The 19,332-nt window shown below is 41.3% G+C and overlaps 1 protein-coding gene across 2 annotated transcripts in view; it reads right to left on the reverse strand.

The window, feature by feature from the left end:
* Positions 1 to 19,332, reverse strand: part of PKHD1 (PKHD1 ciliary IPT domain containing fibrocystin/polyductin) — a 266,037-nt gene that overhangs the window by 214,287 nt on the left and 32,418 nt on the right. For both annotated transcript variants that reach the window (XM_085304863.1, XM_085304864.1), the window contains exons 23-31: positions 18,448 to 18,632; positions 17,315 to 17,437; positions 15,653 to 15,758; positions 14,916 to 15,194; positions 10,521 to 10,651; positions 10,040 to 10,175; positions 6,009 to 6,207; positions 4,517 to 4,584; positions 315 to 1,928 (exon numbers count right to left, since the gene is read on the reverse strand). In XM_085304863.1, the coding sequence (XP_085160989.1) occupies positions 315 to 1,928; positions 4,517 to 4,584; positions 6,009 to 6,207; positions 10,040 to 10,175; positions 10,521 to 10,651; positions 14,916 to 15,194; positions 15,653 to 15,758; positions 17,315 to 17,437; positions 18,448 to 18,632 (2,841 nt within the window). The remainder of the gene's footprint in view (positions 1 to 314; positions 1,929 to 4,516; positions 4,585 to 6,008; positions 6,208 to 10,039; positions 10,176 to 10,520; positions 10,652 to 14,915; positions 15,195 to 15,652; positions 15,759 to 17,314; positions 17,438 to 18,447; positions 18,633 to 19,332) is intronic.

Raw genomic sequence — 19,332 nt, forward strand, 5'->3', positions numbered from 1 at the left:
TGTCTAAATTTTAGCCAAGAGACCTCTCTCATGAAGTGATAGGAATTCAAATGAACTATTATCTGTATATTTAAAGAAGAGAGAGAGAGCTGATGGATTAGCAGATCCACTAGCTACAGCACAGTCCACTAGCTACATAATCCCAGCAATTTCCTCACATATCCTGTATACAAGAGATTTACCTCAGTACCTCTAATAACATGGAGAATTTTTTAAATCATAATTTTTGCTTTTACATGAGCTACCCGCAGTTGTAGCAGTCCACCACATTGGTGAATACTGTGGAGAAGCTGCAACAGTCCTTCATGGCTTACCCCAGTTGTGATACACAGATGTCACTGACAGCTGAGAGATGAATGTCAAGTTAGAGGAAGCCCAGCCCTTGAGGACATCCAGGCCCAACACGTGGTACTCGCCAGCAGGGAGCGGAGGAGCTGAGCACTGCAAAGTAGCCTGAGTGATGGTGATACCACTACAAGCAAAGTCCCCAACAAATACGCGGATGCTGTCCGTCCCTACGACCTGTGATACGGTCATTGTTAGGAGGAGGCCAGATGGCACAAGTGAAAGGAAAGCTGGGGTGAACTCCTCATTGTAAGTTATKCTTCCAAGATAATAGACAATGCCATCGACTCTTAGCCTCAAAGCACTAGTCCCATTACCAGGAGGCACCATGCACTGGATAGCTGTACAGGTAACACTGAAAATGAGACAAGGATGATGGTCAATGAGAACAGAAGTCGTGTTCTTTCCTTTCAGTGCTGAGCCTGCTAAGGTGAGCAGGCCTCCACCATTAGTACTGAAGTTTTGAGGGTAAAACTGGTGCACCTGAGGCACAACAGTGAGAACCTCAGTTGCTCTTCTGAAGCATGCTTGCCCACATCTCCCATTGAATATGGAGATGTTGTGTTTCCCCGGGGCAATGCAGTCTATCTGGCACTTGATGCTGGTCTCATTCCAGAAAATTATCTCGCAGATAGCTTGATTGTTCACATGTACCACAGGGCTGTCACTTAGCCATGCCAGTCTCTGTCCTTTGATCATCATATAGGTGAAYGTTCCATTAGTTTCCCAGGTCACTAAATCTACAAGAGGGGTCCACTGCTCATGCAGGTGGAGGGTACAGTCTCCAAGGCAGACACTACTGATCCCATTGACAGTCACTGTGACATTAAGAGCCCAGTATGCCTCAGACAGCTTCTCATAAGGTAAAGGATGGGCTCCTGGAAGGAGAAAACACCTAATTGCATTATTATCAGAGCTCTGGATCTCACAGGAATAGTTACCCTGCAGGCTCACCTGTACCAGATTCCTCCTGGATTTTAAGGCAATACCTGATATAACGAGTACCATCCCACCACAAATTGATCCTTGTGTTGGGAATATGGAGGTTACCTGTGGAGTTAATGTAAGGGACTGCAGCCTTGCTGCCATGTGAGCATATCCTAGCTGCCTCTGGATAACCCTAATATGGTAAGTCCCAGGTTCCAGGTTGTTCAGTGGTAAGGAGCACCAGAAAACCATTGCAGAATTGTTGCTGTATTGAAACTCCAGTTCACATTCACTGTTCCCAAGTTTAGCCACAGATCCAGTGATGTTTATCCCCTGGATGCTCAAGAGCAGACTGTTGTTTGTGACCTCTGTTTCAACAGTAGTGATCAAAGGAGTCAATGTCCTTTGATAATTAAAGACAGTGGTCGTCTTTGCAAAAGGAACATGTTGAAGTGACCTACTGTTGATGAGCACATTTACGCTAACAGAAATGTCTTCTGAATCTTCATTAGRCAAATTAGTAGCTGGTGGGGTCAGGCACCAAATGGTCTCTTCTGCCAAGTGGGTAATCATACAGGTTTGCCTACTCATTGAAACAGAAACCATGGCAGGGTTTTGGCCAAATCCCACCCCAGAGATCGTTAGCAGTGTTCCACCTAGGAGTAAAACAAACAAATAAAGCAGAAGGATGTTACTCAGGAAAATAAATAAATAAATAAAATAATGACTGCCTACAAGAAATTCCAAACCATGAAACTGATAAACATGGAAGACATCCTTATCCAGTCTAAACAGAATAAATTAAGTCAGTTTTTTGAACAAAATGGCTGTTCACATGGTAAYGGAGATGTCTGGGGAGATAGTAGAAAAAGCCATCTCGTAGTTCCTGCTACATACAGAGAAATAGGACTCGGTGTTGTTRTTTTCAAATTAAAAACCCAATACCATAGACCTCTTTYAATCTTGAATTCTACCTGRACATTCAGGCAGAAATACTTGTGYGGCAACCARCTTAAYRTAACYTCTAASAYAGTGAGTGTCTSTGAGGTTGCCAACAGCACCATTAGATTTGACAAGTTCCCATGGTCACCTGCCTGTGAGAAGAAGTTCCCTAACTGTAGAAACTGATATTGCTGAATGATCCCAGCCTTAAGTGCTCTCCTACCTAAAGGCTCAGTCTGCACCATTTAAAATAGAGACAGAAAAAAAGGTAAGATAACAGCAGGTTCTGTACCACTGTCAAAGGCAACTCTCACCACAGTTTCCTATGCATGGGCTGGAAGAAGGCAGGCTATCTGCTTTCCCCAAGAGTTTCCTGGATTATTTTCTTCTGTGGACATCTATTTATGACCATGGCAGGAGACAGCAAATGGGTAAACTGGCTCTGGAAGTGTAGGATCATTCATATGGAAGAGGAATTCATGAAGAGTTAGGCATAAGGTTGTGAGCTCTGTCTGGGGCTGTCCTTGGGTCTACTGTTGAAAGCTAAGAGAGTCTTGTAGAGAAGTATGATCATATACTGCTCCATCCATATAATCTCTAAGGCATCCTGTATTTGGGACACTCCAGGAGACCTGCTACCTTTGGTCTGATCTGGAGCARTTGTTCTAGGGTACGCCCCACCAGAGTGCACTTCTCCGCTTTGACAGGGGAAGAAGCCTTAGGACGCTATGCTACTAGCCTGGGCACCAAGAGTAGATGTTAATTAGCTGGGATAAGCATGAATTCCAACGTTTGGATTTATATGACTGTTTATAGGTGAAAAGGATACTGTTGCCTTGGTGTTCAGAATAGCAGCAGCATTGAAGGAGGAGAAAMCCAGGTTTTTGGAAGTGTTAATGATAAAGGTGCAAATCCTTTAACATTCTCAACCTAATTCCAAGTGTCCAAGCTCAAGCTGCCTCACTTAAAACCACCTAACAGATCTCTCCCTCCTCCTTTACTTTGCAGCACAGACAGTCCCAGTGCACTGCCTTACTTCAGGCCTCTGTATCCATTATGCTGACAAACTCTAGAAAGGTTTTGCCAGTCATCTAATCAGCTCTTTATGTCTGCTGGAAATCCATGACCCTCTTTTACCTATGATCTGTGTGGAAAGTAAGTATTTTTAAAGATGGGTTCATTTCCAGTGAGCTCAAGTCCCTAACCCTTATGGCCATGCAAGTGTTAAAGACAACAAAAGGCAAGGGATAAGGGGTGGGAGAAGGACTGATGCTTCTTTGCATCCATGAGAATCTAAGTCAGCTTAAGCCATTCATAAAACTACAGCCAATAAGTTAATCAGCTGTTATTTAATCTTCAATTGACCCCTAAAAATAAAAGAACCATGCAGAATTTTTTTTAATATAGCTTAATCTTTAAAACTGATAGCCTTTGCTCTCTAAGCTCTAAGTTCTCATCTTTCAAGGCTTGGACAGTTTACAGAACTAATCATGTATCACAAAGACTTTGAATTTTTGTGTCTTTAAATGTGTCATGAGCCTGGGAGAGGAATCTGTGGAGGACCTGAGGTTACATGACAAGAATTGCTCTCTTCTCTGTGTAAACATTTCAAAGGATTCACGTAAAATTCACTGAGTGAATTCAACTCTCCCTCACTCCAAAATAAAGGAACCTCCCCTACCTGTATTTTAAGTTTTGAAATGAAACTTTTGTTTTTAATTCAATGGTGTTTTGCTTGAACACAGTTGAATGGTTTCAAATGTTTAAAATATCTGGAAAGGGATTAATAAATATTTCAATTTGAATTTAAATTAACACTGAGAAAGGCTTTTGTCTTTTTGAATTAACAAAAAAAATAAATGCTCCCTTTGGGATCACCTRAAATGAGTGTTTGCTTCAGACCATGACCAGACCTGACCACCCRCCTGACTTTGATACAGAAAGCCTTGAAAGATGGAGATGAAATGACTGAAAGATACAGCACAGAGGAGTCAGGTGTGGGTGTGCTCGTTTCCCGAGTGGGAACATGCAAAGATAGAGGAGCAAGAGCTTAGGGAAATTATATTCAAAGCACAGGGGCCCCTGAGCTAGGCAGCAAGACTGAGGGATGCTCACTACAATCCCATGTTTCCAGGCTGCTGCTGCCTGCCAGTGGGAGTCTGCATAATAAAAAGTCACAGATTTTAAAGCACCCTGTTGAAACCGATGTGAAACAGGATGCCCTCTCCAGTCCTGCAGGGAAGCCATATCCTTGATCCCTTTAACCTCCATAAGTGGCTGCAGATGTACTGGTGCTATTTACCCAGTAAGGAGCCACAACACGGCTCAATGCTGAAGATCTYGGAGACGTACTGGATTAACGGCTCAATCCTGCAAAACACAAGGAACATAAAAAGGTTTTTTTCTTCTTTTTTCTCCCATGCTGCATGCTGTTCTTTCTTACAACCCCCTCAAGGCTGAAAGGCCAAAGCCCACCTAGCATGTCCATTTTGTTCCCCCCATAACACAAGGATGACAAGACCTCATGTTTCAAACTCTTTCTATGCGATTTGAGYCATGTCTTTTAGCAGCACCACTGTCTTACCAAGTGGCAATCTGTGGACCAAATCCAGTCCACCAGGCACAACTGAAAAACCTACAGAAAGAAGCCAAAATGAGGGGGGTTCTACCAAACAGATACTGCAGCTCTGTCTATAGATAGGAGMTGCAAGAGATATCCTTCCCAGAGACATCCTTCCCCTCTTCCTTCCTCTCATGAAAAAATAAGCAGACTGTTGGCATAAATGCAGCAAAAGGAAATCTAGGCATAACCTGCCAAGGCCGCTCAGTTAGGGGTGTAGCTCTGCTCGTGTCTCACCTACATCTATATTGCCCCCTCCAAAAAAAACAAAAGAACCAAAACCAAAGCAAAACCAAAAGCCACCCTAAGCAGACACGGTAGAGAACCAGAGTCTCCTGATCTTGTAAGTCAGCCCACCAGAGCTGTCTTCTGGGCTGGCCCATCTCCCTCCACTCACTACCTCAGGAGACAAAGTATCAGTGCTGCTCACACACTGCGGTGTGAGACGGGGTGAACTTGTGTGCATCATCCCACCAACCGCACGCTTTCTCCTCCTGACATTCATTAACGTAACAAGCTGTTTAGGGCTCTTTGCGAGCAACACAAGCAGCTCGTTTCTCCCTAACGTTCATTCCTAGCAACTACCGTTGACAAGAGCTGTGTAGCTAAGGAGCAAAATTACGTTGCTTGCGAACACACTGTTGTATCCCACTTTGAGGTGGGTTTTCTCCTACATTTTAGTTCATTTGTATTACATTTATCTAGGCATGACCTTGAGGTGTCACATTAAAAAAACAGCATAACTTAAAAATTCTCAAAATAAGGCATTTTTTTTTTTATTTTTCAAACTATCCTTTGTTTTTCTTATGAAAAATGTTTCTTTCCTTCTTTTGTGTTCCTTCAGTAGAATTTATCTGCATTTGACCTGAATTTGTGAATAACTTTGATTGCCTGAACATGCATTTTTCATCAAATCAACTATTTTTAAAAATATTTCTCTCCTGCCTCCTACCGATCCAAGGGGAGTTAATTGACTAGCATTTGCAGTTTGCTGACTTAGTTTCCACAGATCAATAAATGCCTTAATAATTATTCATAATTTTATACTATACTGCATATTTCACTGTTAGGTACTGCATTTGTGAAAACTTTACATTTCTTTTCAGATTAACCCTAAAATAACAAATAGGACAGAGAATTAAATTCATATATGAAGGAAAATACATTCACACACCTATCTGAAGTATTAACAACACAGCCATTGATGATGACAGAAACATTGTACCATCCTGGAGCCAAGGCTGGAAGTGTCACATTAACACCATGGTCTGTCTGTGCCTGAATTTGTGCCCACAAATGCCCAACCTGGACCTTGACATCCAACCCTCGGTAGCTGGCAAATGAGGATATTTCAATCTGGAGTTCCTGACCCCCTGCAGAGAGATGAATGGATGGAGCAATTTCAGTGTTTCCAGCAATAATTAATTTAGCACATTTGAACATTTCCTGAGGAAGACCATGGAGTCCCATCATCCCAGGACTAGTCCAGTTACATACATCAGCCAAACACAAAAGCTAGAAGACCACAATGGTTCTGTGCTCTATTTGCCCCTTGGCCTCYCTGATAAGGTGGATAATCACCATTTTCTTTTCTTTYATTTTTATTTTTTTTAAGAGAYRTTACCACTAAGAACTTGACTATGAYYGTCTAAAGSCACTCACAGCCTACTGATTGACATTCAGGATTGAACTGACACCTTCTAACTGTATATGTCTAGCCTGTACATATCTGCAGTTGATTAGAGTTGAATCTAGCCTTTCTAAAGCCCATGTAAGTTGAAGTTGAGGAGTTCTGGACTTTTTCTTAAATCCTTGGCAATGATACAAACCAGACCTTCCATCACTGTCCAGTTGTGGAGGTATCTAAACCTAGCAGGAACCTCCACAGCTGATATGAAAATTTCAGGGGGTATCTAAAGTCAGATGACCATACATGCTTCAAAGCAACCTTGTTGCCATGAATCAGGCATCTATCTCCCATTTAAGCTCTCTAGTGAGCAGAGTGATATTCAGATGATATTTTCCCACATTTGTGCATTCTGGAGTAACAGAAAAGGACATGGGCAGAGGGGAATGGAATTCCATAACCTAAATTCCTTCAGAAATAACTTTAAAAAATTAGGTTGGTACATGTCAGCCCAATACAAACATTTTCACTGAGATGGCCGTATCTCTAGTCAATGAAGAAAAACTGAGYCTATATAGCATGAATTATCTTACCATAAAGAAGACACTCTAAAGAAGTCAGGCAATCTGACCACAGAACTGCCAAATGCCAACTGCCAACTCTTCACTGACTATACCAGACATCTAAGCTGCTAACACAGAGGTGTGCTTAGGAGGTGAACCTCATCCCTCAGTCCCTTCTGAAGGATGTGGGTTCAATCGCACAGAAGCAGGAATGTGCAGTGCCAGAATGGGGTCTTCAAGTTCAATTCCCTATTGTCATAGACAACCGCGCTGCATAAATCCTATTCCAAATAGATCAAGCAAAAGGTATAACACCCCTTTAACAGCCTCCTGAGCCAGGCAGCCTGAAATACTAGTCTGCTCACAGAGTTGCTCCAGAACAGCTGGTGAAGATCATTTATCCCAAAACAGTTCCATTTTTGCCCATTCCTGCTCTTTGCTGAGYTCATCCCCCTTTGAAAGTGGACTAAGCTGAATGTGGCACTGCTATCCCAGCCACTCAGGGAGCTAGTTAGGAGCAGTTAATTTGATTAACGCTCTCACCTTGTCTTAATCTGAATGAACTTTTATGAGTTAACATGTTCTTGCTAGAGATTCAGACCTGACTAGCAGTTTTGTCAACCTTGACTTTAACATAGTCTCTGTAGCAGGCATGATACCAGCTACCATTCAAGCACCACAGCTTCAGCTTAGAGGGAAGCTTCTCCCTTACAAGAAGCAGGAGATGCTGTGCAAAGCTCCTGCCATCTACCAACTCCTCTAAGCAGCTCTGGAAGCCAGTACTTCCCAATTCTGCATGCACGCGGAGTCAAATAAAGTTTTAAAGTTTGAAAGCCTGGGAAGTTGAATATATTAATAACATGAACTCTTTGGACTCTTGGTCAATTGTCAGCTTAATCCAGGATGCCTGGAAGGCATTGGTGTAATTTATTTATTCTTTTTATTATATAGGAAGAAAATTATATTAAAAGCTGAAGCCACAGAGGTTCTGAATAGAAGATTGAACTCAGCCCCACCACCGTTCATGAGACTCTATAACATTAAGGAATTCCATGCACCTGGACTGCCCGCGGCTAGAAAAATCTCCCCTTGGTGCTATCATATCTGAATAATATTCAGGTGATAAAGGACATTTTCTCTTATTTATGCATTCTGGAGTAATAGAAAATGACACGGGCACTGGGGAATGGAATAGAAACACCGAGCGTGCAGCAAGAAACGTATCTCGTCACAGACACAATCACTTCACCCGTCACGTCTTCACTAAGTTTGGTCAGACTGCCGAGCTGGGGAGAGCTTTATTAAGGTGTGCACTGGAGAGGTTGGAGAAGAAAAAAGGGAAAAAAGAAAAGAAAGCAAAAGAGTCTTCCCTTGGATGAATAGGGGGTGGGGAGGAGAGCAGGAACATTTCTGTCTCCTTCCCAGCTTACACCTCTATTTGTCTTTCCAAAACGTTTACCCTAGAGGGCTGAGAGGAGACTAAAACAAGTGAAGTCAGTTTGGGCAGCTCAACCTCAAAGAAACTGAGAGTACCAAAGCCAAACCTAACCCTCCTTAAATAGAGTTGAGACCACAGGATGACCTCAGTCAAAGGAAGAGGACGATACCCAAACTGTAACTCATTTGTCCTAGATTATTGAAAATCCCTGTAGGGAGGAAGCATACAGAAAATAYGGCAATTTATATGTCGCAGGAACCAATACACTCAGCCCTATCAAGATAAGAAACCTACTGTCCCTTCAGCTACTAACTAAACATGTTGGAGATGCTTCCCCCACAAGAGACTTTAAAATCTACAAAAGGAGTAGCAGAAATAAGGGTACCATTCTGATCATTTCACAGGTCAGCAAGAAAGCTAGGAATTGAGGCTTCACATCCTAATTTGGTRTTTAATTTGCTAACCCATACCATCCTTCCAGATGTGTTCAGGGTCACCTGCTTAACATCTGTAAAACCTCCTGAAAGAGGGGAATAAAACCTAAGTTTTGCAGGCTGGGACGTTGGGTCCAAGATCATTTCAGCCAACCCTAAAGGTGGTAGCTGAGCTGGTGTCCCTAGCGAAAGAAAGTATTTAGATTCAGTAAACAACAGCTATTATTGCTATCGTTTTAAACTCCCACTCTGGATATACTGCTTGAAAACTAGTAAAGCAACAGGCTACAGAATTAATCAAATAATGAATAAATAAATAAATAAATAAATAAAAAGGAGGCTAAAAATAGTAAGAGAAAATAGATCAAGGAGAAGGGAAAGTTATTAAGTAATCTGTATTCAAAGGACAAAATTTCAGTGGCCAGGGCCTTACACTTTCTTGATTTTTTTCCCCTCCTTCCTTAAAACAAGCTTCCTGCTACTAGGAACCTTGGGTCTGATTGCAKTCCAGAATGTAGTAAATCTCTCTGAAGTTTAATTGGGATGTTGCCACCACAGAGTCTGTGAAATCTATGCTCATATTCTAAAGTTATGAATCACAAGGTCAAACAAAAAGAAATAGTTTTGCTTGGAAATGGGAAATAGAAAGACAAGTGTTGCCTCTCTTCTAYTTTCAGCAGCCCAAAATGCACTTAACACACTCTGGTTTTGGCCCATCATTTAGAATCCTGGAGAAATATGCTCTCAAAAGCTCACTTTTCTGTTCGCTACTGAACATGCCAACAAAAATGAGTATGATACAGAAATCTTCAGAGTAGAATTAGAGAAACACAAACATGACAGAAAAGCAGTATCTCAACCTTGACATCCTAATTTTGGACAGCTCRCCATATGGGGCTGGGGCCAGCACCTCATTATCTCATCTGTGTTAGAGAAAAAAACAACATAAAGCAAGCAGAGCTGACAAGGAGGCTTCAGGTTAAAAATAATAACAATTAAAAGAAAAAAAAAATCTGCATAGCATCACCAGACCCATAAACCTCAAGGGCTTCAGCCCCTCCATTTTTAGCAGTATGAACTGCACTTCTACAGATGAGGTCCAATCACATCCATTTGAATTTAAGGAGCCTCCAGCCTCTTCACCTGCTATGCCACTTCTGTTTCTGCTCAATGATACAACCACAGGGTTTAAGGAAGGATCATACTGGAATAAGTTGGTGACTGTTGTCGATTCATGCCCAGAAATCAGTGTCACCGGGACAACAGCATCTTCTAGCCCCTAGAAACACAGATGAAGAAAATGTCAGGGATGAGAGTGCACTAATAAAAATTAAATCATTCCCTACATGAGTATATCTCCATACTTTGGTTTGGTTCATTTGAGGCTAACCTAATCATCATGCAATCTGATTCTTGCAGTCGTACTACATTTCATAAGTGAATCCAGTGTTAGTTAAGCTAGTTTAAATTGTAGGTGGAGCCCAAACAAAACCAGGTAGCCCAGATTTGGCTGGTGGACCATTATTTGTCTTTCCCTCTAGTGTAGCTCAGGCTAGCACAACAAAGAAAGGTCTGTAAGCTCTCATCATACAGCTGATTGTACCCCAAAATGTTGGTTTCTTACCCGAGAGGGAACTTTGCATTCAATTCTTGTTGAATTTCTGGCATTCTCGGAAATCGTGCAAGGCTGAGATCCAAACAACACCGAGTTTATCCCTTCCAGACCAGTCCCTCTGAGAGTCACTCTCAGTCCTCCTACAAAATCAGTTATTCCTTTACRCTCAAGAAGTGGAAAGATATTTTGATATAAAAAGCATTTTTTATTAATGGGTGGTTATAAAAGGGTGTACGGTTTACTGGTTAAAACATAAGCATGTTAAGATGMCATTAGTTTATTAACATCAATAATGATCTGCTTCCACTTTGTTGTGCCCTAACTTCCTCTGTTTCACTGGGGATATTTTTCCATTATTTGAATTCTTGTCTGTCACACAGGAGAACGGCATTTGTTTTTTAGTTTATTTTTTAATGATGTACTTATTTAACATTGTAAGGTCTGGTCTGTGATCTCACCCTTAGAAAGATCCCCAGCCCAAAAAAAAAAAAAAAAAGGGAAAGAAGAGGCGCTAAGAATGGAAAATGAACTTAGCACAGCAGGTGCTTTCACAGTTCAAATAGCTGCCATGCACCCTGCTGTCAAAAAGCCCTGTAGCATGTGTCCGAAAAGCGTAGGTTAGAAAGGGGACCTGGCAGGGCTGGTGACTTCGCAGAGTTGTGAAGAAGAAAGTCACAGAGGGCTGGACTCTGTGAAGTGATGAGCAACCCCAGCTCCCGGTTTCACCAGCCAAAGCTGAGTTTTTGCAGTCACATTCAGGATCACGCAGAGCACAAGTCGACTGACTATGTGCTTGGTCTTTCTGCAGCACGCAATTGCTGTCCAAATAGCCTGAAAGAAGCCTCTCTGCTTCTTTCAAATGACCAAAGAATTCAATGGCATGTCAAAGAGAAACAAAAAAAAAAAAAAAAAGAAAAAAAAAAAGAAAGAAAACAAATGGGTATTAAAAAAAAATCTAAGATGTAGAAAATTCTTTGCTTTTTGACATGGTGCAGAGACAAATCAACAAGTATGCAAGAAAAAATAAATCCTCCCTTAAAACCTACATCTCTATGCTGTAGTTGGAAGGCCAAGGCATCAGCACCACAGTGCTAYCAGGCTTTAGGACCGTGTTTGGACAGACAGGCTGCTCAGGCAGGGATTTTACTGCTGCAGTGTGCATGTACTATCATGGTTGCATCACAACACAACTGAGCTCTTTCATGCCTTTCATATATAGAATTTAAAACTTTTTAAAAGCAGAGATGTTGTTCTTTGAGTAAAAGGTCCAGGATTTGGATTCAGGCAGATGAGGCTAAGTTTCTACAATTTCATTGCAACTCCTGAGGGATTCACCTAAATACAAGACAGGGGAGCGAAAGGATGGCCATTCACAGTGTTCATCCCCAAGGGGAGCATTCAGAGTTGGGCTTAAGCCATCACATCTGAATATATCACAATTACTGCAATATGCGTATTCAAGGACGATCTGCTTGGCCCATCACCTCTATGGGTCCCCAGTGCCCTGTGGCAATGCACACCACTAATCACAGGCATTAGAAGGACCCAGATCTGGGACACAGAACTGATAGAATTTGCAAGACTCAGAATTCCRGTGCCAGAATCAGAGGTATGACCAGAGTCAATCTAGAAACCAGTCCATGAAATCAGGTGCAAGGTAGAGTAATCTCTCTGGGTGCAAATCTCATCTGCAAAACATAAAACTGACTTTTTTGATCTTTTGTCTAATTCTTAGARAGTGTCTGTATCACACTCAGCACAAGGGGCAATGCATGGTCTTTAAGTATTCCCATTAATAAATAAGCAATGGAAAAATAAACGAGGAGGGAAGAAACTAATTAGTCTAGCAACAGTCTGAGCAAGAAAACAGGATAATCTGATTGCCCATTTTCCCTGCACCTAGACCAGTATTTTGTTRATCAAAATAAAAACTCCTAAAGGTCTTAGCATATGGTAAGAATACTATACYGGTGAAGCAAAATCCTATTCCTCTCTTCTTCTACAAACCCACCCCKTATTCTCTCCTAAGATAATTTTCARTGCAGCACAAAGCTTCTTTCAAATATACACCTCCATCAAATAGAAGTGAGGCAAAAGCACAGCAGAGCCACAAATAAGTGCTTAGACTTATTKGTACAGTATAAGCATCCTTAGTTTCATGAAATATAAAAGGAACTCCTGAATCCATATAAATTCTCAGTTGTACAGTGTAAATAAGGGGGGGGGGGAACCCACCTTTCTTTTACAAGGAACTCATTATACAGTGGTGACAGAGTTCCTTGTATCTTTGTCTCAAAACATTTTTTGCTGCTTATTCTCTAAATCAGAGAAGTCATATCTAGAAGTTCAATCTTCTAGATCTCTTCTGGCTTGTACCAAAATTAAATTTGCTCTGATGTCAAACAACAGCATCCAAATATGTTCATAGAAAGCTCCTTCCATCTGCTGGAGCAGAAAGCATCTTTACACAGACATTTGGCTTACAGGAAGCTCTGTCATGAGGAACTGACAGACACCACCAAGACCAATTATGTTTTGACAAGAGGGATCTGATGATGTGAAGTGCAAGATGCTCCCTATCCTCCTCCCCCGTAAGGAGGAGTTTTCAGAGCCAGCAACACCAAAAAACTCAAAACTGAAGCCACTTCTGTTATAGYTGATAAGAAGCCTCAAATTTAGAGTACAAAATCCACACGTATCATGTAAAGACTAATAATCTTAAAGTTTTGATATCTACACTTATATCCATATGCAMTAAAATACTGCATATGCACACTTTACGATAGGATTGAAGAGAGGTATTTTAAGTGGAAGAAATTAAAAACACAGATGGAAGCTGTAATTCTTTCCAATTATAAATGTTCAAGGCATATGTAATGTAAAATAGCATTATACTTGCTTTCTCTTTAATGAGTGACAGATCACTGTAATTGGGAGAAGAGCTGGATTGTCAGGGAAGGAAATGAGAAGCAAGGCCCAAGCACTAAAACTTGTCATTGTTGGTTTGTTTGTTTCTTTTAGGGTTTTTATGAATTAGAGCAGTGAATCTCAACCTTATGTAGCATATGACTCTCCCACTAGGAAAACTTTTTAAAAAAGAAAAGGGTTAGGTGTGTCTTTTCCTATATATCCCAACAACCCATAAAGAAAAGGAGTTACTAACTTCAGCTTGCCAAGACACGTGGTTGTGTTAGCCTAGTGCTGCTGCAAGGCCACGTCCTGCTCTCAGCAATGGTTGTTAGAATCATAGAATCAGCAAGGTTGGAAGGGACCTCTGGAGATCATCTAGTCCAACCCCCCTGCTCAGCAGGGTCACCTAGAGCATGTTAGACAGGGTTGCATCCAGGTGGGCCTTGAAGATCTCTAGGGAAGGAGACTCTGCAACCTCTCTGGGCAACCTGATCCAGTGCTCTGTCACTCCCACAGTGAAGAAATTGCCTCTCACATTCAGGCGGAACTTCCTGTGGTTAACATGGGCTCCAAAACACCTTGCTATTGAAACTATTGAAACCAGGACATTTTCAGACAAAAGCTGGATAATTTTTACTGGATCATTTTTAAGTGCATTCTTGTCTGCTTGAAAGCAAGTCATACACCAGAGGGTTGGGCCTTAGTGCACCACCCAAATGTGGTCAGAGTGTTCCCAGCTCACTGAAGAAAGCGTAGGAATCTCCTTCCCTCTTCCAATACAGAAAAGATGGCTCTTTATTTTGGCTTAGTTACAGCTGAGTGGACGCCCAACAGAARCTTCCAGGCAAAGTCCTCTCACTTGTATTATGCACAGGGCAGATGAGGTAGTCATACTGGTCCCTTCTGGCCCTATAGCCTTGTGGAAAGGCTTCCAAGCTATTGTCTGCAGAGATGRAATATATCATCCTTTATTTCCTCTTACATTTCAAAAACAGGAGGAGTAATGGGAAATGAAAAAAACTTCAGTTTTGCTTGGGCTTTTCAAAGTTTCTCAGTTTTATATCTAACTATAGACAAGATTTCCATTTTGKTACTCAGAACAGAAATACACTTAAAATGAGATTAAGATCAACCAAAATTTAGTCATTTCACAATTAGAAGTCCAGAAAAAGTCCAAATCCTCTGGTTGCATGTCAATTAGATATTGGCCATGAAACTCTAATACCTTTTTGAGTTGCTAGAATGCATATATTCATACATGAACTTACTGTTCCCAAATAAAGCTAACAAGGGAAGGTCTTATTGCCCCTACAAAGAACCAAGGAAAGTCTGTCACTCRTTAGAAGTTTGCCCCAGTACCAGTAAACTGTCTTTTCTTCACCTTTTCTCAGATGAAGATCTTAGTAGCAGAAGGACAGTAGAATTGAGATATGCTGTGAACAGCGAGACGGAAAAAAGACATCCACTTAGAGTCAGTCTGGTACTCAGACCTACCAATCTCTGAAGCTGTAGAAGGTTCGATAGCCACCAGCTTGGACTCAGCTCTTAGGAAGATGCCTTCTCCTGTGCTGACGTTGACTGCGAAGCCATAAGGTCTCACCAGTAATGTAACCTGGTGGACTCCTACTGGTAGCCTCTCCATCTGACAAACCACTTCGGTTTTATTCAAGGTTATGACATGACAGGTTGAGTTGTTCACTTCTACCTGGAGTGCTGGCTTCTCCTCAGTGAAGCCAGTTCCCCTGATAACTACTGTAGCCTGGGATCCATCATCTGAAGGAGTAYAAACAGCAAGATGACTAATGAATGTTGGAGTAGCAATGCCTAAATGTACTTTCAACCAATAGTTTTTACCATCCTTATCAGGACACCATGTAAACTACAACACTGAATCTCATTATCCCCTGTGTTCCTTACTATGTTTAGGTTTTTTTTCCTCAAATTTTTATTAAAAAAAAAATGGAATCAAGAGCCACTTTGGTCTGTAACAGCACCAAGCCTAATACTAATTCTCTCCCATTTATGCATCTACCATCCTCTTGCCTTCATAATACCGTGTTTGTACTGCATAATTTAAGACTCAAGTTAATCAGAATTGGCCCATTTTCTAATGTGGCCTCCATAAGATCAAATTTTTCTAAAGGAATACACACACACACACACACACACACACACACATCTGTAAGATCATCATCATCAAATCAATTTTATTCATGCACAAAGCCCGTTACCTGACAAGTACTCCACATCGCTGACTAAGGGTGTCATTTCTTGGCAGAACTGAAAAGAGCACGAACCGGAACAGTTTGCGAGGACATCATTCACCACCACCACCACCTGGAGATGGAGAAGAAGGTTGCCTTAAAGAARGGATGGCAACGGAGGTGGTTTCTAGGGCTTACGATACGTGGCAGACTGAACAGTGATGCATGTAGCCACACTKCCTCAGCTACTGCATCAGCACAGACAGTAATTTATCCTGCTGCAGTCTGATTGCAAATTTCATTGAAGGGCTTTCTAGGGCTCATATGAGGCAAAGCAGAGCACAGCTTTGAAAGCTATATATCTAGCTTTCCTAGGTGTCTGCACAATCCTAAATCCCATCTTGCTGGGACGCACAGTTTCTCCCTTTCACTCCTGTTTTTCTAACTGTCCTTTTAAGATTCTACTTGCCATATCCCAGTTCCTCCCACCCTGCCTTGAGAACAACTTGACTGTGCTTTAAAGCACCCTGTAAGACTCTAACTAGAATGAATCCCAAATTGCATCCATTCAGCATGTAACACTCAAGAGGTTTTTGCTGTTGTTTTGTTTTTTGTCTCATTGTTTGTGCTAAAGCAGGAAAGCTGAGCTGTGACCTTGAGGTCTAACAAGAACTACTCTCTCAGAAGAGTCAACCAGCAATGCAGAAGACCCTCTTCCTCTCTTCCCCAGATATGAAGGAAGGCTGCTGAGAGACTACACCTGTGCCTGCAAATAAAAGCAGATTGTCTCTGGGAAACCCAGGGAGCACTGAGAGTTTCACAGTGCTCTGCTTAATAGAGACACAGTGGTTAGAGGGACATTTTTATATTTGTTGCTTGCAGCAAGCCAGAGTAAAGCTTCAAAAATGAAATCTGATTGCAGCTGCTGTCCTTATTTCATCTGATCTATTTGAGGGCATGTCAGCACTGCAGACTACAGAGGCACCACAGATGACTCAGGCACTGGAAACAGGGCAGTTCCCATATCTGGGGAACAGTCTCAGCCAAAAAAACAGGATGAACTAGCCCCCATTGTTGCACAGCTGGGCTTCTAGCACATCCTGGTTTACCRGTTATCGCCGCAGAGCCTTGCGATACATCCTAGAGGCAAAGTTCAGCAATGCACACCACTCATGCAACCTCCAAGAGTGAAATTCTGAATGCATTTGTCCTCTAAGCAGAGTCATTCAACTGGGAAACCGTTCATGGTTCCTTTTCATAAATAAAGGATTGAAGTCCATAGAGGGTCAGTGACTTTTCTAAACTAGTACTATAGCCATGAGCTTATTTATTTTGTCAGCACCATAACAGCTGGAACCTGTTGATGAGTGGATGGTCATTCTCAAGTTTAAGACCCAGTAAGGGTGAGAGTCCAAAGGCAACATCAGCTCTGGGMCACTGCCTCAAAAGGAATAAATCATCTTCCTTCACCCAAAATAACCATTCTTCATGCCTTGCAATAGCTCTTGTAGTGAAGCCCTGCTCCACAGAGCAAGCAGTAAAATCTGACTAGTAATGACAAAGCACAGAACAGCAGATTTTTTGAAAGGATTTAGAATAGCAGCAGAACAARGTGCCTCCATACCTCRTTGGTTCACAAGACCCATAGATCCAGGWATCTATCAGAAGCATGCCAATACTTTAGCTCACCTGTGTGTTGTTATTGAAGGTAGCAAGCATGTCTCCAAATATTGGCCCAATAAATACACCTCCATCATAAACCACACGACTAGCAAYAATTGGGTTCAGACCAGTGAGTTTTTCATCAGAGACCTAGCAAAAAAACAAAGAATGGAAGTTTCTCACTTTTTTCTGTGCTGGGATTGTAAATTAAAGCAGTGCCCCCACGGYTCATATTGCACCATTACAAGATGGCAAATAACTGCTGGAAACCTTTACTCAAGCTACCTCTGTGACTCCTATCTCCAGGTCTTGGTCTTCAGTACCCTAGTCTTCATAATGCCTTGGTGTTCCCATTCTCACTTTGCTGGCAAGAAACTGAGGCAAAAAGATTCAGAAGCCAGATTTGCAATTAATCTCTTAAAGGTCAGTAAAATCACCTGAAATTAGGCATTAAAATACCTATGAACTCCTGCTTCTCAAAGCAGGTTTCAGGTCAAAGAAGCATCTGCATTACTACTAAAAAAGTTTCTCCTCACCTTCTAGCCCAATGTATGTCTACCTTGCTTTTTTGAAGATAGTTTTACATTCAGAGAAGTGGATTATACAAAGAAATAGTGTTTGATTTTTTGGTGAAAGGACCAACACAGTCTAAGTCCTTATTCAGAAAGGACCATTCTATTTGAAGCAAAACTTAAATTTGATAAACTTTGGGATGGGACAACGTGAATTGGACCTTTATCTGAGATTCATGAGAATCAGATACCAACCCACACAAAACAGTTCTCAGAAAGAGACCTCCTTGTCCAAGAGATGATGCCGTAGACCTGGACTAAGCTTCAGCTCAGTTACTATACTGAAATACTACTGCGGTTACAATAGCTTTCATTTCAGTATAGCAACCCCTTTATTGTGCAAAACTGCAATAAAGTGCAGAAATTACATTCTTGCCTTCTTATTCTGAAGTACGAGTTAGATGAAATTTCTCATTCTGTAATTACAATTATTTTTTTAATCAACTAATCTGAAACTTAAGTCGCTGATCCTAATAGGAGGACGTTTTGATTCCAGTCTCACAGTTGCCTCTGCAAAAATAAACACTGGCAAGGCCATAAATGACACTGAAAGGTATTTGGAGTGTGTTYGYAAAAAAATTGCCATACATTAATAAYAATGGGTAAGTCCTCGGTTTTTGTTTTCCAAGTTAGGGTCCAGGTGTTTTCATAACAAGAGCTTGAGTCTTTGATCACTGTGAAGTCACTGATGTTAAAATACGGGGCTGTCGAGTTATCTKTGGCGTCTTGCAAAAGCCTGCGGAGATGATGGGAGGAAACGTGCACTGGGATACCTGCAAAAGAGATCAAGAAGATTCTTCTATCAGGAAGACTTTGTAGAGTCCAGTCCCAAATAAATGYAAATGGCATCTTATTTCCTTTGACATAAAGGCCCATAGCCATTCAAAACTGTAAATACAATAAATYTCCCTAAACTTATTCATAAGAAAGAAGGAAAAAGGCGACAAGGAAAGGGAATAGGGCAAGAGGAATGGAGTCCATTTTAGAAAAGTGGATCTTTAAGGCAGAGAACTGTTGAGTTCACCTTCAGCTATAGTCATGAGATGTTTCAGAAAAGTCTTGGCAAAATAAAGAAGTCATTTCATGAATATTGTAGTTAGAAAAAAAAATCATAAAATAAGAAATAAGCTTACAAGTCATCAGTTTGCGGTCCAGTATTTAATGTTTAGACTTGCTGAGTTTAGCCCACTAAAAGTCCTTGTAAACCTCTCTGTTTAAAGTAAACACAGAAGAACTTAAACCATCTGAAAAGTGACGAAATCGAGTCAAGCAGCTCTACATACAAAAGCTTTTGTGATATCTGCAAACCAAAACAATTCCAGTAATCCTGGGAGCAAACTAATTCTCTGGTATATCGCATGGGTTTCACGTGTAGGCTGATGCTATGAAATGCAGAGGGACACTCAAGAGGAGTGCTACTGATTGCAGTTTTGGAAAAGTTTCTGATAAGGAAAAAAAAATCATGCCTTAGAG

Source organism: Rhea americana, unplaced genomic scaffold, assembly GCF_003343005.1.
Source record: "Rhea americana isolate MKP2758 unplaced genomic scaffold, rheAme1 scaffold_210, whole genome shotgun sequence".
NCBI lineage: Eukaryota > Metazoa > Chordata > Aves > Rheiformes > Rheidae > Rhea > Rhea americana.